The sequence below is a fragment of the Acipenser ruthenus genome, chromosome 3 (assembly GCF_902713425.1).
Source record: "Acipenser ruthenus chromosome 3, fAciRut3.2 maternal haplotype, whole genome shotgun sequence".
NCBI lineage: Eukaryota > Metazoa > Chordata > Actinopteri > Acipenseriformes > Acipenseridae > Acipenser > Acipenser ruthenus.
The window spans coordinates 98092652-98118722 of NC_081191.1; the positions used below are offsets into that span (position 1 = coordinate 98092652).

General features: G+C 38.0%; 1 protein-coding gene across 7 annotated transcripts in view; it reads left to right on the top strand.

The window, feature by feature from the left end:
* The window catches only part of LOC117394603 (partitioning defective 3 homolog), a 372730-nt gene that overhangs the window by 243986 nt on the left and 102673 nt on the right, over positions 1–26071 (top strand). For 5 of the 7 annotated variants that reach the window (XM_059019440.1, XM_059019441.1, XM_059019444.1 and 2 more), the window contains 3 exons: positions 15926–16074; positions 17788–17832; positions 24757–24984. In XM_059019440.1, coding sequence (XP_058875423.1) covers positions 15926–16074; positions 17788–17832; positions 24757–24984 — 422 coding nt within the window. The remainder of the gene's footprint in view (positions 1–15925; positions 16075–17787; positions 17833–24756; positions 24985–26071) is intronic. The other 2 variants (XM_059019442.1, XM_059019469.1) reach the window with 1 other exon arrangement.

Genomic DNA, 26071 nt, shown 5'->3' on the forward strand with positions numbered 1-26071 from the left:
TGTCAACCCTGAAGATGTCAGCCTGTTATTATTGCCAGCACATTTTAAAGAGCTTGGATTCCAAAAGGTTGCTTTTGCAGGGTGGTCTTCACTTGCAAAATTTATTTCCATGTATTAAGTTCATAGTCCCAGGCTGCTCTGATGAACCAGATCCCTGCCAAATCCACAGGCTGCAACATCTGTCCATGACATCCACAAACTATCTTTAATGATTGTTCAGCATTCTGACTCATGTTCCCAATAAAAATCCAATCATCCCTTATTCGACAATTATTCTATCTCTGTATCCATAAAACAGCAAGAACATATCATGCTAGTCAGAGCTACATATGCTATATGTATAATACTTTAGTATTGCATATTGCCTATTTTAAATGGACTAACTTCCCTCAAATATAAGCACAGTTGTTAAATAAAAAAATAAAATATATTTTACTCTGTATATAAATATTTAATCGGTTGCATTGCCTTTGTGTCTGGCCTCTATCTTTCTTAACACATTGCGAGAGAAAACCAGTATATATTTGGTGTTTTTGCATTTTTTTATATGTGATTATTAATGTGTAGGTTTTCCGAAGTCCACATTTACTTTAGATATCATGATATCCAACATTATGTAGCATACAGTTCTCATAGAGCCATATCTCACCATGGATTTGTGAGCTGAACATTGATCTTGTTTAGTTCTTGCTGACTGAAAACACCATGTCAGGGAGTTAGTATCAATTATACTACAGAGTCCAGGGTGTGTTGAGTTTTTCAGCTCCTAGGCAGTAATCACTTCTGCTGAAGAAATAAACATTGCAATAAATGGGAGCTGCATCCCTGACCGCTGTACCTCTTCCAGCAGCAGAGAAGCGCTCAGTGCTAACTTATGCCTGAAAGGTATGTCTTGAATTGGAATCTGCCAAACATTGTTATATATTACTGATACTTAAGAGAAAGAGAAACTGGATGGATTTAGTCATTGGCAGGATCTCTACTGATTTACTCTACTGTACAGGTGTTCATGCATCAGCCTCATTATGCACTGGTCTTTATATTGCATAAATTCATCATAGAGAACACAGACATTGTGTCATAAATCTGTAGATTTGTCAAACAAACATGTTTATTTACTGTAGTTTTTGCCCATTGATGTTCCCAACAGATAGTAATGACAGTGCATATGTCTGACACAGAGTTAAAGAGCAAGGTGTCACTCGAAAGGAACTGTTGGACCACGCAGTTGGATTAGAGTTCATTCACACTGTTGTAACAAGACTGAAGGAAGGAAGGGTTCGAAAGCACATCGTTTGACACACACACACACACACAAATCATTTACATAATGCATTATTGAGCTGGCTTCATTCAAAGCGGTCACTATGGAAAACATTTTTTTTGTATTTATTTAGCTGAGCTACATCACAGGAAGTGATTTGATACCTGGAAACAGCAGCAAAATCCGCTCCTTTGGTATCTGAATATTCCAAATGAAAATATAAAACCAAAAGTCTTAATAAAATAAAAAGGTGGGGCAGTGATCATTTTTGCTAGTACTAGTAAGAGGTAATGAACTTTAAGCATACAAACTATACATACATACATACATATAGAATTCATACTGTACAGTATACACTACCCTACAGTAACTGGACTGTATTGGGGCACAAACAACATTTCACTTAAGTAGCACTCTTCAGGACAAGTCTTTGTAGAGAATTAAGAAATGCAGGAACAAGTCTGCCTTCAGGAAAAATTATTTTGTTTGGCAAACCAAATAAGAGTTTAGTCCCTGAGCCAAGTTGACTCATCATATAAATCACTAGTGTGAGTCGAGCTGTCCACCTGCCTGTCAATCAAGCAAGTCCCAAAATGACAAGAAAAATAAAATAGTTTGCTGCTCATGTCTAAAGCTGCTGTCACTGGCGAGAGCATAATCCCAGAGAAATTCGACACGCTGCCAGTGGCAAGAAGATCAATAGACTCGATGACACACGTACAGTAAGTTTTCATTGTGTCATGTTTGAAAACCGGGTGTCCTGGTAAAATCATTTTTTATTTTATTTTATATCTGAACTTCTACAGCTTCCTCAGTATTTGTCCCTCATCTCTCAGAAGCATTACATACACAGACAAAAAGAGGACTATTTAAATGTGTGTTCACTGCTGGACGCAAGGTGCATTTTCATCCTTTGAGGCTGCCGTGAAGACTGATTCCCCCATTTGTGTAAGTAGCACAGGGAAAGCTGCTTGCATGTAGGCTTTGTGCCAGAAGACTTATGTTCATTCTCCATTAAAGTGTATTTTCCGTATCTGGAAAAGGAGACACAAAAACCTAAAGAATATCAGTCTGGGTACTCACTGGGATAAAGACATGTAATTGTTCAAAACTATGGCTAACTCCTGTTGTGGGGTTGATAACTACATCTAGCGACCAGACGGCATCGTGTTCTTTTCATTGTTTTTTATTTGAGTATAAGTCTTCAGAGAAGTGAGGGAGCAAGTATCAGACAACTGCATCATCATTCTTTTAACCCTGTCTGTCATGGATCTTTCCACTGCTATACAGGCCTGTCTTTTATTATAGAAATGTATCATAGAACATGTTGTAGGGGTGCTGTCCCCCAATTTGTGACTTGAATGTGGGTCATTAAATAGCTGCATTGTTCTGTATTTATATTAAGCCAGGCCCCATCTCATTTTTAGGGTACTCAATCAAAGAAATTGGGATCATTTTGTGCTGATTTTCTCTCTTCATGGTGTTAAAGATAACCTTCTTGATTTTGCACCAATCCTCACCAAACTATTATCATACACTCCTAGCCTCCTCTAGATGTTTCTGTTTTAATCTGATAAACTCTCTAGATTGCATTCAGTTATTTGTAACCTGTCTGGTACGGTGCAATTAGAAGGACCCTCTGTATGCGTGCACACTTGTTGATTTAGTGCTATGGGATGTGTAATGATTATGAAGTACAGTAGACAGTTTAAGAAACCCACAGTGTGCTCTAACTCTGGACTGGTTGATTGAGTGAGTTCTTGCTCAACAACTGCAATCTTTTGTCATCCAGTTGTGCTGTAACTTGTTTATAGGTATTTGGTTATAGGCCTGAGTAAGATGAAGATGTCCTAATGTAGGCTCATGATGGACACCTGATTGGCTGAGTTATTGAAAACTGTTTGTTGGGAACCACTTGTCTGGTTTTGTGGAACTATGGAATTCTACACTTCATGAATCTGAAGCCTGGAGAGCTATTGTTTCAAGATTCTGAGCATGTGTGATGTGGTGTGTATGTAACGGGCAGTCTTGAGTGATACACTGCCATTATGGATTCTGTCCTGTCCCCCTGTCAGCAAGAACCACAAAGCAGAGCAGCGCAGATCTTTTGCATTGAGGTTAAGGCTTGGTTGCTGTCTGTGGGTTTGGTGGGTTGCGCCCTGTTACATGTACAAAGAATATGTACCAGTATAGACCTGACATACCTTGTTTCTTTCTGTCTGGATCCCAAAGTGTGTCATCAATATACATTAGTGCACAGCATTTTGAAAGCTTTACCCAGGCTTTCATGATCATAAGTTGCCTGCAATTGTTTGCATCAGTACGCAGAGGCTGAAGTGAACGGAATTTGGACTCTAGTCCATTATTGAGCCAGACCTTCACTTTTTTAGTGCAAATTGAAAAGAATGATAATTGAGTTTTAGTGGTTTATAGCCTGGGGTCTTTGGTCCACATTCTGTCTGTAATAATAAATATCAGCAGAAATAGTTTGATACATTTAATTTCCTCCCAAATAGAGAAACAACAAGGACATGAAAAATGAAGGTAAACATCAAGTTTAATCTTAAAAGAATGAAAAAAAGCTTATCTAAACAACACAGGCATCTGTTCTGGTTCACAGACACAGCCTGAAGCATCCTCTGCCTCTGATTATAACCAAACAGGGCCAAAAGTCAGCATTAAGGAGTGGAATTTTAATATTGTCAAGGTTGGAATGTGGTTATGTTTTTAAAACAAAAATAATCCACTCTTGCCAGCAGCAAAAATAGCCGTATGTTTGGTTATTATCATTTGACAGATGCACGTTATTTGTTGTTATCAAGTTGCTTTTCTTAAAGCTTCTCCTTTCAAAGTGTGGATCATGAGTTGAGATGGTAGTAATTCAATATGTTGCATTTAACCGTTAGCTTTTGGGGGGGTGAACTTGCCACAGATAGTCCAAACACTGTGACCTTGTTTCACTTTTTTATACTGGATAACCACTTGTAAAAAAACAAAACAAAAAAATGTATTCTATTAAAAGCACACTTAACATTAATTCAAATTTGATCTCTGGGTAACCTTCTGAGAAATAATCGTGCCGACATGGGTGCCCCCTTACTTCTCTCCCTGTTTTAATACTTGCACCCTGATGTGCGGCTGCTCCACATTGATTCTCAGCTGTAATGAACTGAGTAATATTCAGTATTGTTTTTAGCATTCACATTATTACACTTCATAAACGTCTGAACCCTAGAACAGTTTCATTAAGCAGGTGTGGCATGCTTTCCATGCTAAGTGGATGAAGACAAGTGGCATTTGTGACAAGTGGCGCTTTCGTCCCATCACTGGTATATTTCATCAAGGTGCACATGTCCAAAACAGATTTGAACAGCCCTACACTATTAAAATGCTTTTGATCCCCAGTACAAACAAATGTGCAAAATGATCAGGGCTCAGTACATGCTTTTGAATCTTTTACTGCCATTTTTAATCTCATTGTTTCATCAAGAGAATCTCATCTTTGTATATTTGTACTTTTCTTTCCATCTGCTTTGTAAAGCATGCATAGCAGGGGTTATTTTTGAGCGAAGGACATGAACTGTACCCTTTTCCCAAGGTTCTGTTGAAGGTTGGCTTAGAGTTGTTCCTTCATGTATTCAGTCATAGCAAAACCAATTTAAGTGAATACACATGTACATGCTGTCTTACAGCAGAGTGGAGTGTTTACCCTGCATAAGAAATCACCACTGCCCTGTCTTTAGAGTTTGAGTGCTCCCAGACTCGCATGTACAGTGACCTTCAGTACATGTTGTGTTAAATAAAACAAATGGAAAAAAATGCATCCCAATATACCTGCAAACCATTTAGAAAAGATAGTCAGTGATTTGTATGTATTGTATATAAACACAATGCATTGAGATTGCAGCAGCACACCTGTGATGGCAACACTCCCATGCGGGAATCTATGATTACAGTAAATGGTCATGCATGATTGATCATATTTGGCTGCATGTGGGAGACATGGTATTAAAAGTTGAAACAGAACGTGCAACTGGAACAAGGTAGTGAGTGAGAAATGTTAAACATGCATTTTTTTTTTTTAAACGGCTTAATACAAATATATTTACTTTAAAACAGATGTAGCACAGGTCCAGGTTATCCAAGAGATTAACACGTGGATTTCTGGAATAGATTAAAAATAGATATTATTGTTTTCATGTATAAATAGATTGAACAGCTACCCCATATTCCATTTCAAATGTTTTAAAAAATGACACACTCAGGTTAGATATCTTGGGGTTTGTTTTTTATATTGGAATATTAGTCCATGTTTACTAACTGATTTAAATAAATAAGGCTGGTTCTTTCTTTAATATTAATAAATATTACATGTTGTTTTTTAAAAACTTAAAAGAAAAAAGAACACTGGTCCAAAATAGTAGAAAACCCCTGACTGATTGTTCCCATGTTTGTTCGACTCAGGAACCCCGACACTTTTGTGGTGGAGCCGAGTGTTGTCTCTCGGCAGGAGCAGGATTCAAACTGACTGCCTTCTAATACATTGGGTCAACATACCAGCTACCCTACTGTTTTCTTGTTTCCCTTTTTCAAAATCACCTTGCTTTAACGCTGTAAAGCGTATTTTAAAATAAGAATACTAAAAAAGCCTACTTTACTCATACTTTTTTTTTTTTTAAATATATATTGGATGTAGCACTGAGGGGATTTCAGACTGTAGAACTAAAACGGCATCTTTTAGTGCTAATTTAATTACCATAGATCAGTCCAATTGTCTCTAATCTCACTCTTACCTTTTGACTGGCAACTCATTTTAGTGTTCTTGCTGGCTATTTGTACCAGCCTAAATCTGACAAATTAAGCAAGTCAGATTACTTAAAAAGAAACATAAAGTTAAATTGGACTGAATTATGGAGACATTTACTTTACTTTACACTGTCTGTGCCGTAAATAACGATTAAAAAAGAAGGAAAAAAACATAATTTGCTGACCCTGGCCTATGGTTGGCTAATGAAATCCTGTTCTGTCCCCAGAGGCATTGCTGCCCAGTTAGGGAACATTGAAGTCTTTTTTACTGTCCTTTGATCAATCTGTGACAGCTTTCAGGATACAAGCAACACTTGTTTCTGTGAAAGGTCAGCTCTAAATAAACACCACCATAGTTTGTATTAAAGCATTTGTGGAATAGTACACAGGTTCAGAGCAGCTTTACTTGTGCATAGATACGGTTCAGATGCAGTTAATTTTACAGAGACGTGTTTTATTTTTATATATATAAGCGTTACTTGGCACAGACAGATTATGCTGCTTTTCATTTTCCTCAATCCAGTCATGCCCATTTTTCTTACTGAGACACACTGTGGGGGTGCAGCATTTGTATTACACTGTACTGGCAGTGCATTCAGGGTTTGAGTTAAAGGCCCAGCTACAGTATTAAACTAGATCACGGCACTGGGCAAAACTAGATCACGGCATTGGGCAAAGCAGAAAACAAGCGCTCCTACATCAACTCAATTCAGTGCAAATATTTTTCTCAGGGAAGCATAGCTGGTTACTGGTGCAATGTAAGGGAAAGAGAGATGATTAGGTCCTTTTCCCTCAGCAGTGACCCCTGCTGGTAGAGGTGTTGTAGCAGCAGCAGCATGTTCCCCATGCACTGCTCATTCACAAGCAGCCCTGTAGTAGACTTCCCCGGGGGCTGCCTGTCCCCTTAACAGTGAGAGTGAACCGTAACCGTAAACCCACAGTGTGTCCTGTCAGTGCAGATGCCAACCTGGCTTAGAGAACTAGGACTCAAACTTACAGCAGCCTACTGAGCTCAAGTCCAACATGTCAGCACCCCAGTGTTTAGCCAGCAGGATGATTCTGCTTCATTCGCTTTGAGTAAAGAGCACTCAGGCAGCAGGCTCTTTTCATTAACAGAGATGGAAAGGCAGCTGCTCGGCATTGTACAAAAGAAAAGGGGTGCTTTTTTAAGCAGCTGGGTTGTTTGTGTGAGTCTACATACCAGAGTATCCAGTTTGTGAAACTGGACATACAGTAAGCAGCCACTTACTGAAAATAAATGATTTTGCACAGCAATTTGGCTAGCCATAATAGAGTGTATTTAAAGAGAGTGAGAATTAGAGAATAGGTAATGGGCTGGGGCTTTAGATGAGTTTGTGATAGATTTTAACATACTACTTTTACATAAAAAAATAAATCTAATCTGGACACACCTGGTGTATATATAATATAATAATAATAAACTTTATTTGTTGAGCGCCTTTCAAACCAAGAGGTTCAAGGCACTTCACACAGACTTACAAAAAGCAGTAATTACAAAAAAATATTGTAAAAAGAATAAGAAAATAAGACAATGTAATATAAAAAGATATATATATATATAGTAGTCACCTCCAAAATTATTGGCACCCTTGATAAAGATGAACAAAAAAGACTGTATAAAATAAATAATACCAGTACTGAACTATATTGTAATTTTCCAACATGTGGAATATATTTGACTTTATTAATGATTCAATGGAATCAACCAAAATTACACATTTCTCAAATTTTATAAATTTATTTCCAAAAAAATGAAGTGTCACAATTATTGGCACCCTTGTTTTCAGTACTTTGCACCCTCCCCTTGCAAGGATAATGGCATTGAGTCTTTTTCTATAATGTTTAATGAGATTGGAGAACACATTGGGAGGGATCTTAGACCATTCCTCCATACAGAATCTTTCCAGATTATCGATATCCTTCGGTCTGCGCTTATGGACTGCCCTCTTCAATTGAAACCACAGGTTTTCAATGGGGTTCAAGTCCAGAGACTGAGATGGCCATTGCAAAATGTTGATTTTGTGGTCAGTTACCCATTTCTTTGTGGATTTTGATGTGTGCTTGGGGTCATTGTCTTGCTGGAAGATCCACTTGTGGTCAAGTTTCAGCCTCCTGGCAGAGGCAACCGGGTTTTTGGTTAAAATGTCCTGGTACTGGGTAGAGTTCATGATGCCGTAGACTTTAACAAGGGCCCCAGGACCAGTGGAAGCAAAACAACCCCATAACATCAAAGATCCACCACCATATTTTACAGTAGGTATGAGGTTCTTTTCCTTCTTTTCACGCCTAACCCACCGCTGGTGTGCGTGGCCAAAGAGCTCTATTTTCGTCTCATCTGACCATAGCACCCGGTTCCAATTGAAGTGCCAATGCCTTTTAGCAAACTCCAGGCACTTACGTTTGTTGGTTGCTCTCAATAAAGGCTTTTTTTCCTGGCAACCCTTCCAAATAGCCTATTGGCATGGAGGTGGCGTCTAATTGTAGATTTGGAGACTTGGTGACCCCAAGATGCAACCAAGTTCTGTAATATATTTGAGCATAAAATATAAGTCATTACCTGTGTTGTTTATTTTATACAGCCTTTTTTGCTCATCTTTATCAGGGGTGCCAATAATTCTGGAGGTGACCTGTATAGACTGTATACAGTGTGTGTATATATATATATATATATATATATATATATATATATATATATATATATATATATATATTGTAGCACAGTGGGGATGGGATTGGAATCATCCCCACAGTAAAATGTATGGTTTTTGGTAGTTTGGGGAAATGCACTTTGTTAATTGCTTTATTGCTTAATTATCCCCTGCATCTGGTGAGTATTATTAAATTGGAGCCAGGTGCAGGGTATAAAAGAAAAGCAGTCTGCTTTGCTCAGGGCTGCTGAGAAGAAGGAGGCAGAAAGGAGTACTTTGCTTCCTGGCAGTTGTGAAAAAAAAAAAGGTGATGTCTCCATCCTGTGTGGTTTTTGTTGTTTATTGTTTAGTGGGGAAACAACCTAGCTGTCCCACTTGTAGTCAGGGTGTTCCTACTGTGTGTTAGTTAGTGCTCGTACAGAGCTAGGTGTTTATTTTGTTTGTGGGTATTTTGTATTTTGTGTTTTGTTTGATTTTGTTCTGCATTAAAATTTAGCGCAAAAGTGCTTTCAAACCCTCCATCTCTGTGTCTGGTCGGTATTTTTAAGGGCAAAACGAACCCGAGCCGCAAGGCTCATTTACAATATATATATATATATATAGATAGATAGATAGATATACACACATATACTCACATATATATACATACATACATATACACACACATATACATAAATTCAGTAGGCTAAATTATAAGAATAGGTCTTAAGCCTTGAATTAAAAATAGCCACTGTGGGTGAACTTCTAACATAATTAGGCAGAGAATTCCACAGTTGCGGAGCCCGAGCACAGAAACCAGCCTCTCCTTTCCTTCTGAGCCTAACCCTTGGAACAGAGAGAAGGCCACTATAAGTTGACCTCAGCACACGCTGAGGCTGATAGGGGGACAACTCAGACAAGTAATCAGATGCCAAACCATTCAGTGCTTTAAAGGTGAGCAAAAGGATTTTAAAATAAATTCTATATTGGGAGCCAGTGCAAAGAAGCCAGAACTCGAGTTATATGAGCTGTCTTTTTTTGTATTGGTGAGGACCCTTACAGCTGCATTTTGCACAAGCTGTAGTCATGATACGGCTTGGCATCTAAGTCCAGCAAACAGAGCATTGCAGTAGTCCAATCTCAAAGAAATAAAGGCATGGACTACTTTCTCTGCATTAGAAATAGACAGAAAAGATCTAATTTTGGCAATATTTCTGAGATGGTAGAAACAAACTTTTATAATCTTTTTGATGTGTGACTCAAAACTTAAGGTAGAGTAAAAAATAACACCCAAATTTCTCACTTCAGATTTCAAATTAGGAGTTAGGTAACCCAAGTTTATATTTGACAGGTCAAGTTGTTGCTGAGCACCGACTATCAAAACATCTGTCTTCTCAGAGTTAATTTGCAGAAGATTTTGGGACATCCAAGTCTTTGTCAGTAAAACACTCCAGAAGGACTGATGTTGTAGTGATATCACCTGGTTTCACTGAGATGTATAACTGTGTGTCATCTGCATAACAGTGAAAATTTACACCATGTTTACGAATAATCTGGCCTAGAGGTAGCATGTATAAAGTGATTAAATTTGGACCAAGGATTGAACCCTGAGGGACACCACAGTTGATATTTGCTAAAGAAGACAATGACTCCCCCAGTGAAACAAAAAACTGTCTATTAGAGAGGTAGGATCTAAACCAGTTTAGTACATTACCCGCCAGACCCACCCATCCCTTTAGACGGTCAATTAAAATGGAATGAGCCACTGAATCAAAAGCAGCACTAAGGTCCAAAAGACCCAGAATGGAAATTTGAATCTGCACTCATCAGGAAATCATGTGTTACTTTAACCAGGGCAGTCTCTGCACTGTGATTAGAACGAAACCCAGATTGAAACTTTTCAAGAATATTGTTTGAACTCAAGTAAACATTAAGTTGTTTAAGTACTATTCAAGGAGCTTTTCTAAAAACGGGTGGTTTGAAATGGGTCTAAAGTTACTCAGAAGTGAGCAATCTAAGTTTGTTTTTTAAGAAGGGGCTTAACCAGAGCAATTTTAAAAGAGGACGGAACTATTCCAAATTCCAGTGAACTATTTATAATCATAAGAATATCACTGCACAGGAAACTAAAGATATCCTTCAGAAATCTAGTTGGAATTGGATCTAAAGTACTAGTTGCAGATTTCATCTGCATTACAGTCATGTTTAATTCCTCAGCAGTAATCAAAGCAAAAGATTCCAGCACTGTTTATCCCAATCTGTCTGGGATACTTAAATCAGGGCCATAAACGGGAATTTGATCCCTAATGGACTTTATTTTATTTTGAAAGTAATTAAGAAATTCTTCACACTTAGTTGAAGACACTTCAATGTTACTAACAGGTGGTAAAGAAGGGTTTACCAGTTTATCTATTGTTAAAAAGAGCACCCTGGAATTATTTTTATTTTCCTCACTAAGATTAGAGAAATAAGCACATATTGCTGATCTTATAGCAGTATTATACCTCAATAAATAATCTTTCATAATATCATAATAAATATGTAATTGTCGCCCTCCATTTAAGTTCCATCTTACGACACTCTTTTCATTTGATTGATAGTACTGTTAATTCAAGGAGCTTCACGTTTAGAAGAGACTAATCTAGTCTTAACTGGAGCAACAGTATGAAAAGGAGTTGTGCACAGATAGTTACAGACGTGCTCAAATTTGTTGGTACACTGCCACAAAAAACGAAGAATGCACAATTTTCTCTGAAATAACTTGAAACTGACAAAAGTAATTGGCATCCACCATTGTTTATTCAATAAATAATAGAAATCATACTTTGCTTTTGATTTTTTATTCAACATAATATTGTAAATAATAAAACAAATGAAAATGGCATGGACAAAAATGATGGGACCGCTAACCTAATATTGTGTTGCACAACCTTTAGAGGCAATCACTGCAATCAAACGTTTTCTGTAGCTCTCAATGAGACTTCTGCACCTGTTAACAGGTAATTTGGCCCACTCTTCCTGAGCAAACTGCTCCAGCTGTCTCAGGTTTGATGGGTGCCTTCTCCAGACTGCAAGTTTCAGCTCTTTCCATAGATGTTCGATATGATTCAGATCAGGACTCATAGAAGGCCACTTCAGAATAGTCCAATGTTTTGTTCTTATCCATTCTTTGGTGCTTTTAGCTGTGTGTTTTGGGTCATTATCCTGTTGGAGGACCCATGACCTGCGACTGAGACAGAGCTTTCTGACACTGGGCAGTACGTTTCGCTCCAGAATGCCTTGATAGTCTTGAGATTTCATTGTGCCCTGCACAGATGCAAGGCACCCTGTGCCAGGCGCAGCAAAGCAGCCCCAAAACATAACCGAGCCTCCTCCATGTTTCACTGTAGGTATGGTGTTCTTTTCTTTGAAAGCTTCATTTTTTCCGTCTGTGAACATAGAGCTGATGTGACTTGCCAAAAAGCTCCAGTTTTTGACTCATCTGTCCAAAGGACATTCTCCCAGAAGGATTGTGGCTTGTCAATATGCATTTTAGCAAATTCCAGTCTGGCTTTTTTATGTTTTTCTTTCAAAAGTGGAGTCCTCCTGGGTCTTCTTCCATGGAGCCCACTTTCGCTCAAAAAGCGACGGATGGTGCGATCAGAAACTGACGTACCTTCACCTTGGAGTTCAGCTTGTATCTCTTTGGCAGTTATCCTTGGTTCTTTTTCTACCATTCGCACTATCCTTCTGTTCAATCTGAGGTCGATTTTCCTCTTGCGGCCGTGCCCAGGGAGGTTGGCTACAGTTCCATGAACCTTAAACTTCTTAATAATATTTGCAACTGTTGTCACAGGAACATCAAGCTGCTTGGAGATGGTCTTGTAGCCTTTACCTTTACCATGCTTGTCTATTATTTTCTTTCTGATCTCCTCAGACAACTCTCTCCTTTGCTTTCTCTGGCCCATGTTCAGTGTGGTGCACATAATGATACCAAACAGCACAGTGACTACTTTTCTCCATTTACATAGACTGAATGACTGATTACGAGATTGGAGACATGTGTGATACTAATTAAAGAAACTAATTAGTTTGAAATATCACTATAATCCAAATCCAATTATTTATTATCTTTTCTAAGGGGTACCAACAAATGTGTCCAGGCCATTTTAGAATATCTTTGTAGAATAAGCAATAATTCATCTCTTTTCACAGCTTCTTTGCTTTATTCTATGACATACCAAAGGCATGCAAGTATACATGATAAAATAGCTTTTAATTTCATCACTTTTCAGGAGGAATGAAGCATTATTTCAATGAGCTGTAAGGGTACCAACAAATTTGAGCACGTCTGTATATCTGTCAACTAACTCATCATTGGACAGGGACTGTGAAGGAGCTGCTGGCAGTGAAGTTATAATTCCAGAGAACCTTTTTGCCATTGAGGGATTAATTACACGACTTTTAATTAAACGAGTCCCACACTTATCAGGTACAGAAGATTTAAATAAAATACAAAAGTGATCAGAGATATTAAGATCAATTATGGACGAAATATGAACACCTAAACCCAGAGTAATGACAAGATCTAAAGTGTGCCCACAGTTATGGGTGGGCCCTGACACATGCTGAGTGAAATCAAGAGAGTCTAGGATCCTTAGAAAGTCACAAGCCTTTGAATCATCTTTATTATCAATGTGTAAATTAAAATCTCCAAGAATAATAATCCTATCATAATTAGTAGATAATATAGACAAGTATTTTGCAAATTCTGATAGAAAAAGCTGACAAGGTTTTGTGGTCGATAAATGCTTACAATAAGAATTGGTGGGTGGCTAGTTAAAGTTAGAGATTAAAATGAAAAAAAAATCATCAGCATGTATTTGTTTACAGTTATACTCATTACGAAAAATACTAGCTAGTCCGCCCCCTCTCCCTACCAAACAAGCCTTATACAAAAGTATAATCTGAAGGAGAGGCTTCAATCAAAGTGATATTCTCATCCACACGAAGCCAGGTCTCAGTTAGAAAGAAAAACCCAAGTTCATGCTGTGTAATAAAATAGTTAATTAAAAAGGTTTTGTTAGCTAATGAGCAAACATTAAGTAAAGCAAAGTGATAGTTTACCGTCTCGACTATCAAAGGTATAGTTGTAATGATAGGGACCTTAATAAGATTATAGACATTCATTCTTGGGAGTGAGCTATGTTGCCTATGGCAGAAATGCCTGGGTTATGGTTTGATAGTCCCAATAAGATTGATGGAAGGCAGCTCAGAAGCTACCACAAAAGAACAACTGTTCTGTCCAGATAAATATTTAGACACAGGAAGAAATCCAGGGTTATAGACATGTAGTCAACAATTAGGATGAAAGTTAGTGAGGAAATGTGCCATGTTCTTTGCAAATGTGCCTATCCTTCTAGGATGTAAGCCACCCATCCTAAAAAACCTTGGTCTCTCCCAGAAGGTGTCCCAATTGTCAATAAAACCAATGCTCTCCACAGTGCACCAAGCTTTTAACTAGTTATTTAATGAAAACAATTTGCTAAAAGTTCCACATCCTCTACCCATAACAGGTAAGGGGCCTGAAATGATAGTTCTCTTGTCATGCTCTTTTAACTTTTGAACTAGTATTTTAAATCTTTCTTGAGGATCTCAGACTCTCTCAACCTTGTATCATTGGTGCCACAATCTAAAACTACTGTATAAGCCTGTTTGTGTGTTCTATCAAATATGAACATGAAACACAGCATCAGAAAAGAGAACAGTGGCGAAGAGCATTTTCTGTATTTATATACATTTTATTTATTCTTTTACTTTGAGAAAAGCATTGGTGGACTTTTGAAGTGTTTTGGTCAACTCAATTTTTTTTGTATTTATTTTTTTTAACTTAAAAAAAAACTTTCTCTCACACATGTAAAAAAAAGTGGTTTAATTAAACTACAAGCTGCAAATCCTTCCCTATAAAGTGTTTGTATCTGTCTAGATCAGCTTTTATATATCTATCTAGCCTGTCAGTTTATATGTCTGTCGGAATGGAAATTGTCTTCACCTAATTGAATCACACTTGTGTGTTTGCAAATTACCTGTGGAGCCTGCTTTCTCGGTCAGCTTCGCACAGCTCTGTTTCAGTTGTTCAATTAAGATACTGCTGGAGATAGTTGTATGGGTAAAGTGACAGACAGACAATTAGGATTCTAACTGAGATTTTGTGTTTGGGACCCTTACCCAAGCTAGATTTGTTAGGAATTGTACAGTGTATATATACTGTATATAGGTTTGGAAATGATTGCTAATTCTCTATGCACAGGCTTTGATCGGCTCAAATGATGCATTACGTTGTCACAACTGCCCTGGTTAAAACATAGATCCTGCTTGTTCGAAGGGCTGAAGGGCTCCTCTTGAGTTTGTTTTTTGGAGATGAAAAACAAAGAGGCAGATGGTTAGTCACACTTGATATTAAGCAGGCAATAATTGACATTTATTAAAAATGATTATTAAACTATGCTGTTTAATTCTGTTACTCACCTAATTCTGATAAACATGTCTTACTAGGCAACTGAACATTTAAACCAGTTACTGTTAGCTCCTGGTTAACATGGTTATTTCATGTTTTTAAAATTTTGAAAAAATAATAATATTTTATCCATATTGGAATATTTAAACTGTCTTTATTTTCAGTCCACTAGAAAGCAATGCAGTTTTAAAGTTAATATTTCAGGATTGGGGCTAGAAGGACAGCCTGGTCTGTTTTACCTGTTTACTTGTTTCATTTACAGAGTAATCACATTCTGTGCCCATACGACGCCCCTGTGAATAAAACAGATCATTAAAGCACTATTTTTGTTTTGATCCTCCTAACAGGTCCTACAGTTTGTTAAGGTGCAATGGGTTGCGCAAAGTACTAAAAACAAATGGTCTTGGGAATGAGGTTCCAAATAATGCTTGTGCAATACACAAGGGCTTAAAATGTGATGCAAATACATTGGAGCAGGGGACTTTGTAGTGCTTGTGTACAGGTTTCTGAGCCTGGTCTGTTCAAGCCTATACAGTCCAGGTTGGGGGCTGGCCTAGATTCCTAGATTTCATGGCTTTCCAAAGCTGCCCTCTGTTCTGAACCTCTGTCTGTCTGTGGTCACCTGTGTTTACAGCCTCCTAGCGATAGCGGGGTTCTGCCTCACCTTCAGTATTGCTTATTTGAAATGTTCTGCTTGGTTTCTCCTTTCAGCACTCTGAGCCCCGACTCTGACCCGGCGAACAGCTTCCTGAGAGAGGGATTCGGACGTCAGAGCATGTCGGAGAAGCGCACCAAGCAGTATGCAGACGCCAGCCAGCTGGAGTTCATTAAAACACGCAAATCAAAAAGCATGGATTTAGGTATTTGAAGAAAAATACCTAGCTCTCTCTCTCGCTCTCTCTCTCTCTCTCTCTCTCTGTCTGTCTCTCTCTCTCTCTCTCCCCCCTCCTTTTTATCTTTTATATATTTTTTTGTTTCTTGAAAATCCAGTAGACCGTTTAAATGACCAACGATATGTTCATTATCTTCATGTCTGAGATAAAATGTGATGGTTGTTATTTACCATTGCCAAATACCACAGATTCCAGAGGTAGATAAGAGTTTGGATTTTTCCCTTCATGTAAAGAAGTATTTTAACTCCTACAGATTTAAGTCTCAGGAGGACGCTGTTTTATGGAAGGAATAAAAAAAAAAACAGAATTGATAAGAGGGCAAGATAAATATTTATTATAGCAGCAATATAAATCAATTTCTCCAGGATGGAAGGGCTAAACGCTAGCATGAATTACTCTTAAAGGTGAACTTTACATTTTTTGTTGTCCCTGTTTTTTACTTTTACTTGTGTGAACACCATTTGTTCTTCCACAGTGAAATAAGATCACCAGTAACACAGGCAGTGAACTTATCATTGTAGTATGAAACATTGGCGTACATTTAATAAACTCAACGTGACATTAAAAGCTTGAATAAAAATATATATTTAATGTTGAGATCTGGGATTTAGCCTCTACGCTCCTACATTCACCCTTCAGAGTGTTATCTACCGAGCCTGCCAAAATGCCCCAGTAAATAAACCCCCATGTGAAAGTATAGCTCAGTATCATTTACACAGTATGGTTTGCTAATAAGCAGTGCTTGTTAATACAGACTGTAAGCTCTAAATCATTTTAACCCTGTACAGTATGAATCTTCGGACATATTGGTACATATTGGTACAGTATTATATCATGTGAATATTCTTATACATGTGAATAAAAAAGGGGGGGTTAAAGTAGATGAGTTTAGTTTAGAATCTGTAATTGTGTCTGTCAGTATACTGTATGTCTCCTAATGGTTTTGCATAAGTAATGACATGTTAATTGATTAAATATTACCTGTGTCACAAGATGCAGATCAGAAGGTTTTCATATGCAAGTCCTGTCTGTCTTGTTTACAGCAAAATAGCGTGTGTGTCTAAAACCTGTAATGGCTCCAACTGCTAAATGGTTTAAGTCCTATTCCCATCATTGTAATCGCTTCAGTGCTTGAACCAGTAATAGCTATTTATTTATTTATTTATTTATTTATTTTTATGTTTATATTACTTTTTTCTTTTTTTTTTTGAGCGCTCTGCCTTAAACGTGGCCCTTTATAATACTAAGGGGAAAAAATATTGGTGTCATGCCTTTGTTTTCAGATTTTAGTTTAGTTTTGTATTTGATATTGATGATCTGTCAATTTGACTGTTAATTCCACCACCATGAAATCACACCAAGCAGCCCTGTTATATAGGTTTGATCCTCCTAAAGAACAAAAAAACATGCACAGTGACAACCTGCTTTGGCTGAAAGTAATATGCTAACATAATAGAACACATGCCTGTGATTTCTGTGATTGACCATCCTGCATGATGTTTAATAGCTTTTCTGTTTGTTATTATGAGTGATGTGACTGCCTGTCATTTAAATGATCTGCATGACGAATGGCAGGTGATAAATCACCTCTAACACTGAGAGAATCGGTGATGTTGAAAGAAAGCATGTGGAATGTTCAGACTAACCAAGCTAATTGTTTATGCGTTTGCTTTTTAACAGTAGCGGATGAGATTAACCTCAGCCCTCGGTCTGAGCAGAAGGAAGGTAAGAAGTAACCCCGTACATTAAACAGTTAGCAGCTTCAAATGACATGTTCTTATTTTGTGTTCTGATCTTAGCAATCATTCAGAGACGTTCTTCTTGCAATTGCTCATTTTTTTGTTTGTTTTTGTTGAGGTGCTTTGCTATGAATTCAGAAGCTGCTCTTCACTTCCAGAAGCCTGCCATAGGGCAATATCGGCTACATCAGCCAACGTTGGTTTATATTAGTAAGCACCAGCGCCATCTAGTGCACAGCAGTGCATTGCCAGCAAAACAAAAGGAAACTTGATCCAGTGGCAGATCACTAGATGCCACTGGCTGTCACTTCTATCTGGAATATGGTGCATTTATCTATGGCAGACAAACAGTATTTCAGTCATAAATTATCATACCATGTCCTTTAAATGTTGCATTGTGATTACATAACTGCATGTATTGCTTGTACTGAGACGATGTTTCTAATCAAGAGAATTAGTAATTATCAGTCTCCCCACCAAACCCCCCCCCCCCCCCCCCCCCCTCCATTTTTTTCTCATATTTAAACTGCAGCTTTTCAGTGAAAGGTTTGCTGTCATATTTTGTTCTTGTAACCAAAAAGACACAGTTTGGAGTGAGGCTAGTATCTTTAAAACAGATTGCACCTGTCTAGAACCTGTTGTACTGAGGAGAAGTTTGAGCTCAGCTGTATTGTGAAAAAATAGACCGTGGTGACCTAATTGAAGTATTTAAGACTGATGAAGCCGATGTGAGGACTGTTCAACTCTGCTTAAATGAATGGGCAGACTGACTGTCAGTAAATGACCCTGCTTACAGGGCTCTGCAAACTAAACAAACCTGTTTGCCTTAGGCTTATTCAGTGCTTTGAATGAATGTTAGACTAAAAAAATAAAATCTGTAATGTCTCGTACGTATGGCTAAGCCATTTGGTGAGAACTCTGTTGAAGGAACATGAACAAAATCATTAGTTAATGATCACAGATATAAAGGTAGGCCAGGAGAGCTGTGGGGCTCTGCCCAGCTGCGGGGCTCTGCCCAGCTGCTAATAAATTGGGGACCACAGTGTAGGACAGTGAGGTAGACTTGCAGTCCCAGCCTACTAAAGGGCTGTTTAACTTTTTAATGGATAATGGGACATTGCTTCAGAGGCTGTAAAATCTTGGCATCCTGAATAGATTTATATTTCATAAAGCCACCTCCTATACACGAGCCATTGCATGCATGGCTTCATTATGGAAAATGGTCACAGAAGCAGAATTTTGTAGCAAGACTAATTATAATAAAGCTGCAGCTGCAATAATACGCTGTTGTGATTTATTAATGCAGTTTAGCATATTACCTTACAAATGTAATTGTAATCAGGCTTAGCCAATTTAGTGCAATGACTGCCTTTGGTTTGTCTCAATTAGGAAAGTATTATTAGTGTCCTAAAAAAAAAATCTGACATTGCAGTATGTCCAGTTTGATGTAAGCCATTCTCTATGGGGAATTGTCACAAAGTGAAGTCATGTATTTGTGGAAGTGAGGGACTTTTTTCCATTAAAAGCAGAAGAAGCAGGAGACATGTGTTTGTATGCGATAGATATCATATAATAGGCAAGCAGGTTGAGAACAGCACGTCAACAATCCTCGCGACCCCGATGAATTTGTGTGCAGGGGGTGGGGGTTTAAGTCAAATCTCAAACCTCGAAATGTCTTTGTATGCAAGATACCAACTAAATACAGTGACTGAAGTTCAGATTGGCTTTTCCAAAGCAATTACAGACAGTAATAATTTTGAGATAGTATCTTGGTTGTTATTTCTTTTTTCTGGAGCTCCAGTTTTCACACAAACCACATTGAAACGATGGGCTTGGTGCAGCGGCTAAGCTGCGGTGCAGAATAAAGAAACTATTCTGTGGTTTTTCATTCTGTGTGAGTTTCTTGGTCTTAGTTTCAAGGTTATTTTATTTTTACTCGCCATAATGTAGTTGCTCAAAACAGCAGTGATGCATCTGTTTTCAAGTGTCGTAGATTTTGCTTTTGTATTCTATATATACATTTTGCTTACAGTACCAGACAGTTTTAGCACTAGCTCTATTTAAGCTCAGCTATTGGACATTGGCTTTATGCATTTAACACAAACATGATTGCATGGAGACTAATTCAGACCAGTTTCACATGGTAGTTCTTACAATTGCAGTTGTTGTTGTTTCATTGACCCTGAATATGTAAAACATTGGAATTTGTAAATGTCCTGCACTTTCCAAAATAAGATCATGGGCCAGACATAGTGTAGTATTTCTTTTCCTAAAAGTATTAGGGTTATTATCAACAAAAAAAGATCCTGGGAAATACCAAGTAAAATGCCTGGCTATTTCCGGCCTGGAAGGCTGCCTGGGTGGTTGTTTTAACTTAATGGTACTCCTCTGCTGTCATGTTCTACATCCTGTTCCTGGAGTTTATTGAAATCCAGCCAATTCCAAATGGTTTACATTTATTTACCTGACAACATTTTGATCAGATGGATAATTTCAGACTTTCCCACCAGGTTGTTATTAATAAAACAAATAGTGGGAGAGTTTAGTGTGTTTTTAACTTTAACATAAAGAAATGATACATTGTGAGACTGGATGGAAACCAGGGGATGATGGTAGTTAGTGGGGTTAAACGCCAAGCTTTGACCCCCTAGTAGACAATGTCTGGAGCCTCAGAGGTTAAAGTTTAAGGCCTTAACCAGTAAACCATCTGTGTCAGAAAAGATAAATATTTAATTTACCGAATTTAGCTGCTTTTAAAAAAAGGAACAAACACATTGTGCTGTACGTTTGTTTCATCTGCTGTGATTTGGCAAAGAATACACTGTTATTTCCATTGTAAACTGATCCACAAAAGACAAAAGCTATGAAAATCCACACCAATCAGGAAGGGCTACACAATGCACACTTAATTGAAAGAGGACTCAGGAGTCAAAGTGAAAAGAGACGCTATGTTGGTGTGCCGTGTTAATTAAAATAAATAAATAAATCGTAGAGGATTCAACAGTCAAACAATTTCTTTTTATCTTCATGCGAGTCGAGATCCTCAGGTCGTTGATTATAGGAACACTTTGTATTTAATAAGAAAGCATGGCAATAGATTTGTAATTGTTTTCCTTTCGTGCAGGTTTATTTGTACAGACTAATCCCTGTTATACTTGTGTTTCAATTTAAAGGATCAGGGGCAAGCTCAGCAGCAATCGAGCATGGTTCATTTAACCTGTTGAAAACAAGCCTTTACGTTATTGATAACTGGAATAACCATCAGACAGGAACAGACCACATGTCCAGCTTTTGTTCAAACAAAATGGAAAAGGGGGGGTTCCAGACCTTGTTTGCACAGTGGCCATCCATATGTAATAGCATTAGAGATTATTTGTTCAGTCTGGCTGACCCCTGGTTAGGTGATATGGATTCTTCCACCATATGAGCTTGCAGTATTGCAATAGGTAAAATAAATATTTTGCAAGTATTTGTTTAATTGAGAATGTTTTTGCAGCAGGTTGTTAAAACCAAGCTTTTCAAAGATGAGCTTAATGAAGAAAAGTGTAATTTGCAATAGAGAACTCTTCTTTGATGGTGTATAAAAAGGCATGAGTAGCCAAGACATCTCAGTCATTGCTTGAAACGACTCTTTTTAAACTGAAGGTGGGAACTGGTAATGAAATGAAGCTGTTGTTTTACAATCAGTCATGCACCAACACCAGAGAACAAGCTAATTTCCTCTCCATTTCACACGTTCAGTTCTGTAGAAGCTTTTGTAATTTGTTAAATGCTGTCAGTATAATTCGCTTTTTCTTTTTTTTTTTTTTTTTTTACCAGATTATTGTATCCAATCATTTTTCAAATATAAGAAAGCAAAATCTCTTTCCTGCAGTCCTTCCCTGTAAACATATTTCCCTTTCATTTATCAAACCTATTTAATTTGTTTTATTTAATTGAAATAAGAGGCAAGAGGCAAATGTATTAATAGTAGTAGCACTAATTAATAATTATCGTCATTCTAGATGCAATTATGTATAGGGTGTAGAATTGTTTGCCATTGTAGTCCTGTTTAAAAACTTGGGCGAGGGGTGGGATTTTATTGCATGTTTCTCCTAGGGTTCTTTTCCTTAAGCTTGTTATCTTATTTCAGCACACTGTTTTGCACAATTGATTGACCAGCAGGTCCTATATGCTGGTACTGATCAGCATGCATGGCAAGCTCTGCCTTGGGATTTTATGTAAAACACTTGCTCAAGTCCACATTTGTTTTTAACAGAGATGGATACATTATCCTATTTTGTGCTGTCTTCTTGAAGCCTTAGTTAGATCTTTTAAAGCCACATTTTGTGCAGCTTAACCATCTTCTTGACGTTGTTTTTAAATGATTTAACAAGCTGCTCCCATGCAAGTTAATTTTCACAGCGCTTTGGCATAAGTAGCCGGGGGGCGGGGGTGGAGGGGGTGGAGGGGGGGGGTCCAAGGTTGTCTGCAACAAATCCTGAGGTCGCTTCACTTGTGGATACTCCCTCTGCAAGCCATCTGCAGCTATCCAGGGCCACCCCCAATACAATAATATACTTCATATTCCTGTAATCCATCATTAGTTTTACTGTACCCTGAGAAAGCCAGGGCAGAACCAATGCAGGCCTCCCTCTGAGGCCGAAGCGACTTTTGGAGAAGTTTTCTCACAGAACAGCGGATCTTTATGGAGCGCTAGGAAACTAAAAGAAGTTTTGGTCCCCCCAAGAGTTTTGTCACTGGACCTAAAAGCCCCTCTACTGTAATTAGTTTCAAAAGGTTATGCAAACAACGAGTAATCAAGGAAATAAAAACGAATGGGCCTTTCACTCATTAACCATATCATTTGGTAGGTAAATCTAATTAAGCAAGGGTCGAGGCAATAGGAAACTTACTAACGAATCAGCAATATTTATAGAGCGGAGGAGGGTGTTTTAGTTTTCAGACTTTTTATGTATTTATTTATTTTCTCCAGAGTGGGTGCCAAGGTTGTCCACTTGTAAACATATTGATGCTGACATAAATAAATGATTTAATCCTGTTTCTGTGAAAGAGGCATTAAATTGGCAAGTACAGATCACAAAACCTGCAAATCTGCACAGCCTCGGCTTACACCCACCTCTGCTTTACTTTCCTAACAGAAACGATGGCCACTTTTGTTTGAATGAACAGTTTTTAAATGTGATCAAGGTTTTGACGCTTACTATTGACTGTTTAGCTGATCCATAAACTGAAGTGTTAACACAAAAACATAGTATGCTATATGTAAGGGACAACACACGACAGGGCATGGGTTGTGTTGCATTAACATACGGCTGTGGTTGGGTTGGAGGCACGAAGCGAAGCTTGAGTGCCTTCATACCAACAAAGCTGTATGTTAATGCAACACAAGCCCTGGAGTGTGTTATCCGGTCTATAAAACTGACACAATAATACATAGAAAAACAATTTTTAAACAAATAATTTTCGACATTTCCAACAATAAATACAATAAATGAATATTATTTTATCCCAGCTGGGATCAAAATAATTAATTGTAGCCAGGTCCAGCTACTTACCTCAAATGCCTGAAGCTAGTTAAAATGAGAGTACACGCAGCCGAGAACATGCTAGACCTGGGGGAAGGGTGGAATTTAGTTGCAGGCTTTGCAATGCGCTAGGCCGCGACAGGGGATAACTATCCAAAACGGCTAAAATAACATTAAAACACGGCTAAAAACTTAGCGACTGTAAATATATATATATATATATATATATATATATATATATACTGCTTTTAGCAAAAATGATCGAGAAAAACAAGTAATACGGCACAATAGAGTAGTAATAAAAAACTATACTCAGGGTCTCCGTTGCGAGTTTAATACGTTGTGTATTGATAATTTATTTACCGAATTTTAGATAAAAATAAGTTCCGCAGTTCATTAAGCTAATTTATGCACGGTTTAAAACCCCTCAGCAGCCAATCAGCATCCAAACATCTGTTTTATAAGGAATCTTATAACCAGTCAATATTGCATGCCTCTACAAAAAATGCATACAGTTTCCTGACTTGCAGTAAGTATCCCATTGCAAAAAAAATGTCATGCAAATCGACTTCCTGTTTGAAGAATCATATTATTTATTTATTTATTTATTTATTTATTTATTAGCAGACACCCTATTTCTTTATAAACACATCTCCAAGTGTGTTCGGGACGAAGAGGATTCATTAATGTGGCTTGCAGAGTGGTGCTCGCTTTACAAGGCCAGGGTTTAGACCCCAACCAAGGATGCTTTGGGGGCAGACTGCCTGTCTATGCTCCATATGGGTGAAACTCAGTTTTTCCTGCAGTGATCAATATGAGGGGATCTCAATCGGCAGCTGGCTTAGCTGTGAGAGATGAGAAGAGGTTCTACCAGCAGAATTTCTGTATCCCAAATCAATAGTCCAGATGCCTATGGGGTTGAACACCCCTCAACAGTTTGAGAAAATGTGATTCGCCAACCCCTCCTCCCCCCACCTCCTTACACACATAGTACAGTATTTCTTTATGCAGGATAAAATGCATTTTTGGAGATGGAAAAAAAAGTACGATTCTATACAATACTGTACAATCCAATGCAAATGATGGCATTATGATTTGCAGTGTCTCAGAACCTCTCTGCTCCTAATAGTTACTACTTCAAGGACAGGTTTCTTCTGCAGCGTCTACTCGTGCAGCACTGTAATTTTTGGAATATAGTGTGTATCCAGTGTAAACCACGTTTGGGGTAATTGAACAGTACATAGTGGGTATACTGCACAATTTACACAAATTTAGTATGATGTACATGTACTGTATGTATCAAGTGAATCCCAAGTGGTTTCTAACACAAGCACTCGAATTGCCACAAAAAGCACAATTTACTTTTTTGATTTCTTCTCAAGGTTCTCCAACCAGAGACGTGGGCCCTTCATTAGGCCTTAAGAAGTCTAGCTCTTTGGAAAGCCTGCAGACGGCCGTCGCCGAGGTCACTCTAAACGGAGACGTTCCCTTCCACCGGCCGCGCCCGCGGATAATTCGAGGAAGAGGCTGCAACGAGAGTTTCCGAGCAGCAATCGACAAGTCCTATGACAAACCCGCTGCTGAGGAGGATGATGAGGGAATGGAGACTTGTGAGTGTTAAAGAACAGAGCTGGCTGTGTTTTCTTTAAATAGGATTCCTTTAATAACCTTGGAAGGTGCCAGTACATCATGATTCAGTTACAGGGTTACCATAACAACCCAGAATGCAGTTGAAGTTGTTATTCCACCTCTATCTGCTTATAATTTAAATATCCCAGAGCCATTGTAGAATCGACTGAATACATGTATTCCACACTTCACATGCACTAAATACAGTATGCCATTTGGCTCAAGGCTCAGTTAGGGTAAGAAAAATAACAAGTACCTTGTTGTTGAATTGTAGCACACAGTAAACCATGCTGCCCATAGTGTTTTGGTAAACCGCATTTGAATGAATAATAAATACAATTGACTTCAATAAGAAATCTATACACAGCACACAGGATAGTCATATCAACATACAGCATACATATTCACTTGCACTGATACATAATACAATATTTTGCATTATTGCAGTGTTAGGCATAACATATATCATTCAGTATTGAATTACATATTAACTTACCAAGTACCTTCAAACTTGGACTAAATTATATTACTGTAACCGCCTATCTCTTTTATTTTTGAGTAATTGTTGGTTGTGTTCCAAGGGGTCAGCCAATAGGAGTCCTCTTAGAGATTGAATCCCCTGTAACACGAGCCTGATTACCATCCTCTGCAGTGTATCGCTGACCTCCCTGGGGGGCTACCAGAGGACCGGGGTGGGGGGTGGCTTCAGTATGAACTGATAGTCATTTCCTGTTTCCAAACTTAGTTATTTCAGGGCTCTGAAGGAAAATAGTTTTAAATGCTATAAATTGCTAATCATTTTTACACTAAGGGGATTGGATAAAGACAATGATTAGGGTAGCAGGCTGTGTGTGTGTGTATTAGTCAAAAACAAAAACTTGTAACAAGTCAATAACGGCTTTAATTGCATATTTATTTTCTTGTGGCTTTTCACTACTTATGAAGGAATGACATTTGTTTTGCTATTATTACTTGCATTCTTGCCTAACGCAATATAAAGATTTGAAATCCAGCTATATGCATGCTTACCGAGTTTACATAGTACTGTAGTGGTTTGATTGTATCATT